General features: G+C 27.0%; 1 protein-coding gene across 1 annotated transcript; it reads left to right on the forward strand.

Annotated features, from left to right (window-relative positions):
* Positions 1-3,203: 3,203 nt before the first annotated feature.
* LOC112748207 (uncharacterized) lies at positions 3,204-3,644 on the forward strand. The gene has a single exon (XM_025796418.1). It carries the CDS (start codon positions 3,204-3,206, stop codon positions 3,642-3,644), a length of 441 nt encoding a protein of 146 aa, XP_025652203.1.
* Positions 3,645-4,251: the final 607 nt, after the last annotated feature.

The raw sequence follows: 4,251 nt of genomic DNA on the forward strand, positions 1-4,251 counted from the left end.
TTTTCGCAATTCTGTGGCCTTAGCAATGATGCCGATTGTGAAGCTGGTGGTGCCTTCGAGCTATACAACGATGACGGTGACGGAAGCGATTTACAGCCTCTACTGCCAGCTATTATAGAGTTTCTGTTAGGTTCGTGATGATTTGACCGACTTTTGGAGCAGTGCGAGTAGAGCAGAACAAGTTTAAAATTAATGCACGCAGCAACAAGTTTAAACAAAAATTAGGATTCAAAACAGAAAAAGGTGCTAAAATAGAATAGAGAAAGAACGATAGAATCAGGGACGGACCTACATAGGGAAGGAGGGGGCACTTGCCCCACTTTCATTTTAATGTTTTTTTTTTAAAAATACATATATAATATGTTTTCATTTTAAATTTTAAATGACCCCACTACAAATAAACTAAGCCCATTATTTAAAATCCCAAATCTACTTTATCTTTTTATCATTTTGATTATTAGTTAACCTAATCAAATTTAATCTTCTCCTATTCTCAAATTCCAGTCGTCACCACTTCTCTTTTTTTCTTAAACCCTTTTCTCAGTTTCATATTTTCAACTTTTTTTTTTCTATTCTTTGTTTAGTGGTTATTTTCTCTTCATCAAAAGGTAAATTTTAAATCCTCTATTTTTTATATACCTCTTTATGACTCTATGTATCTTTCAATTTCATTGTTTCTCTTTTTGATATTTTCAATTACAAATTTTAATTCAAGCAATTATAGTTTAGGTATTAATCTAATTTTTTATTCTCTTCATGAATTTATATATTTTATTTTATTCTCAATTTAGTAATCCTTATTATTTACTTTTTTATCTTTCGTTCTATTTTATTATATATAATTATATTGCACATAAAATTCTAAAGTCAATTGATCAATTTATTAATTTAGAATATATATTTTTTGTTTTCATAAATAGTAATAAAAAATATTTTAAAATAGTAATGATTATTTGATTACATATATAGAGAGAGACATTCAATCAAGTTGATAATGAAATAATTATTTAACATTTTCAAAATATGAAAACAAGAAGAGAAGTAGCTTCAAGATTTGAAGAAAAAAAGTTAGCGGCTAATATAATTTTTTATTTTTTTGTATTCGAATAATTAATGTGCACTTTTATTTTATTAAATTTAAATTAATATTTTTTTTATAATAATATGTATTATTTTGGCCCCTTCAACATAAATTTTCTGAGTCCGTTATTGGGTAAAATCATCAGTACTTGCAGAAGAATGCCAAAAACAAAAATCTTACAAAAAATGCGAGCAGTAATAATCGAACAGTGACCGGCGATAATAAACACGAGCAGAGATAATCGAAGTTCAGCGAGAAGAGGAGTAGAGGATCGAAGCTCAATTAGCAGAAGATCGAAGCTCAACAAAAAGAGGAGCAGAGGATTGAAGCTCAACGAACAGAAAATTGAAGTTCATTTACGAGTAGAGAAGATCAAAAACAGAAGAGAAAAATGATTCATTTAACTAGGATAGTTTTTTCTCTACGGTATTCAAGCCATTTAAATAGTCTTTCAGTACGTAGTTTATATCAACTGGAAAAAAAGAAAAATTAAAGGTGGTGGAGATAATAATATTCGAATAATGTTGAGAGACTGATTTCTAGTTTTCAAGTTTCAGTTTATAATAGCGAAAAAGTTTACGTAAAACTTAAAAGGATAGTCACGACTTCGAAGCCGGTTGAATTGTTTTCTATTATATTAGAAATAATTGAGGGGAAAGAGAAAGCGTGTTGAGATTTGAGAAGATGGATGGAACTGCTTGTTAGAAAATGATAACACAATTGTTGTATGCTTATGCGACATATTAGCTATCATAATCATAATGATAACAAAATGGACAGCTTTATTTAGACGCCTAGTAAAGTCTTTGATGATTGAGGAGCATAGCATTATTAGACTTAGGTTAGGTTGATGTGTCGATTATATGAACAATGGACCCCTCATCAACACTAGGCACCCTTAATTTCATCACATATCTGATTGCAATAACTTCGTGGAAGTGGGAGAATGTTTTACACATTTTGTTTTGTTTTTTTCTTAACGGGAAAAAATATATATATATTTTGAAAAATATTAGAGAGGTAGTAAAATTTATTATTTTTGTTAATAATCAGTTAATAATGCTTAAAAATATAGGTTAAAAATATATTGTTAAATGGTTAGACTATAATGATTAAAATTATTAGTAAAAAATAATAAATTTTGGTGGTCTTCTAATTTTTTTTTATAACGTTGTGATTATTTTTAAAAATATTTTTAATATTTTGATTTGTGTTAAAATTATTCATGAACGTTAACTTCATTTAAAATATTAGAAATAAAATTATAAATATTCAAGAATAGTATTGATACAAATCGAAAATTAAATATATCGAAAATATTATAAACAAAAAATTTGAATAAAATTAAATGTTAAAATTTATTTTTAAAATAAATAAAAATATTAAAAATAAAAAATATACTTAATCATTTTTTTAGTATTTTCATCCCTACTTGTAGTACGTAATAACTACGTTTAGATTTTTTATGACTTATAAATCTAAAATTTGATTCTTGTTGATTTAAAAAAAAAATTAATTATAAGACTAATAAAAAGGGTGACAAACCTTAAAAGTTATTTTCTATTTAAACTTATATTAATTATATTTTCATAAAAAAATGTCATTTTAACTTTTTTTTAAATAAAAAAGATTAACAAAATTATTATATATATAAATAAAAAATAAATTGTTAAATTAGTTATTATATATTTATTTAATTTATTTATAATATATTTTATATTTTAGTATCTATTCTACATAAATAACTAATTTAATATCCAATTGGTTGTGGACACAACATGCATAATTAAAAGGTGAAAACTTAGATGCAGTTAATTTTATGTAAAGTTGATAGTTGAGAGTCTAAATGATTTAAATAATTTGACTAAATTTTTATGTAACAGTTCAAATTATCAACTTTACGTGAAATTGAGTAAATTTCTATCAAATTGAAAAATTAAAGATATACATTTACGTTTTGGGCCGTACATGATTCATGTCAAAAGTAAAAACCCTAGCACTATCTTCCCTCTTCCTTCTCTACGATGTCATTATATATATAGTAGATAATTAATCAAACATGCACTGCAAGAAATCAAATTTTGAGGTTTTGAACAACTGATGAAAAAAATCAGATAATATGATGAATTACTCATCGTCTTCTTCAGAAAAGCCAGCATCATCAGAGCTGAAGCTATTAGGTTTTCCTTTGGAAAATACCACTAGCAGCACTAATAATAACTGTATAGTCTGTTCATACTGTGATCGAAGATTCCAGAACTTTCAAGCACTTGGAGGACACCAGAATGCCCATAGAAGAGAGAGGCAAATTATCGCTATGCATAATCTACTACCGTACCAATACAAACCAATAATAATCGCTGCTTTTGGTGACGCTGTATTGCCACCGCCGGAAAAGCTATTGTTACCTGCGGTGGAGGCATCACCGGCGGGAATGCACCGCCGCAGTAACTCTCCCTCTGTAGGAAGAGTTAATGATGATGACGACATTGATCTTGAATTGAGATTAGCTACCTCCCCTGATAAGGAGTCTATAAGGTGTTTGAGAAAACACCGCAGTTAATTACTATTGAAAATGCTCAAATGAGAGTCAAGTTTAATTTTCAGGTACTAAAAAGTTCTCTGCTCTCTGCTTTCCTCAAATAATAACAGTAAAAATTTCTCCTTATTGTGTGTACTATCTCCGTCCAAAGAATAATTATTTTGTGTCAATTCAGTTGTTCTACAAATTTAAACGGTAAAAAAGAGGTATACAAATGATTCTATGTTTCTATCAGACTTACTTCCTCTCAGGCAAGAGGGAATTGGATGAAAAATAAAATAAATGCATCCAATGTTACTGATTGTATGTAAGTATGCATATATAACAAGGGATGGATTCACTTAGAGGTATGTGGGGGCAAGTGCCCCCACTACAATTTAAAAAATTTTTTAGTAGTATATAACAACATTTTTTTTTGTCCCGCTAAATTGTTAAATTTGATACTATTACATTAAATTATATAAAATTTATCTTATCAAATTTGATTTTATCAATAGATAAAATTATTGTGTTAAATTAATCTTAAATTAAATAAAATTATTTTATTAAATTTATTTTATTATTAAAATATATGTATTGACAATGAAAAATATCTAACTTTTTTAAAAATATAAAATTTAAAATAATA

Source organism: Arachis hypogaea, chromosome 15 (assembly GCF_003086295.3).
Source record: "Arachis hypogaea cultivar Tifrunner chromosome 15, arahy.Tifrunner.gnm2.J5K5, whole genome shotgun sequence".
Taxonomy (NCBI): Eukaryota; Viridiplantae; Streptophyta; class Magnoliopsida; order Fabales; family Fabaceae; genus Arachis; species Arachis hypogaea.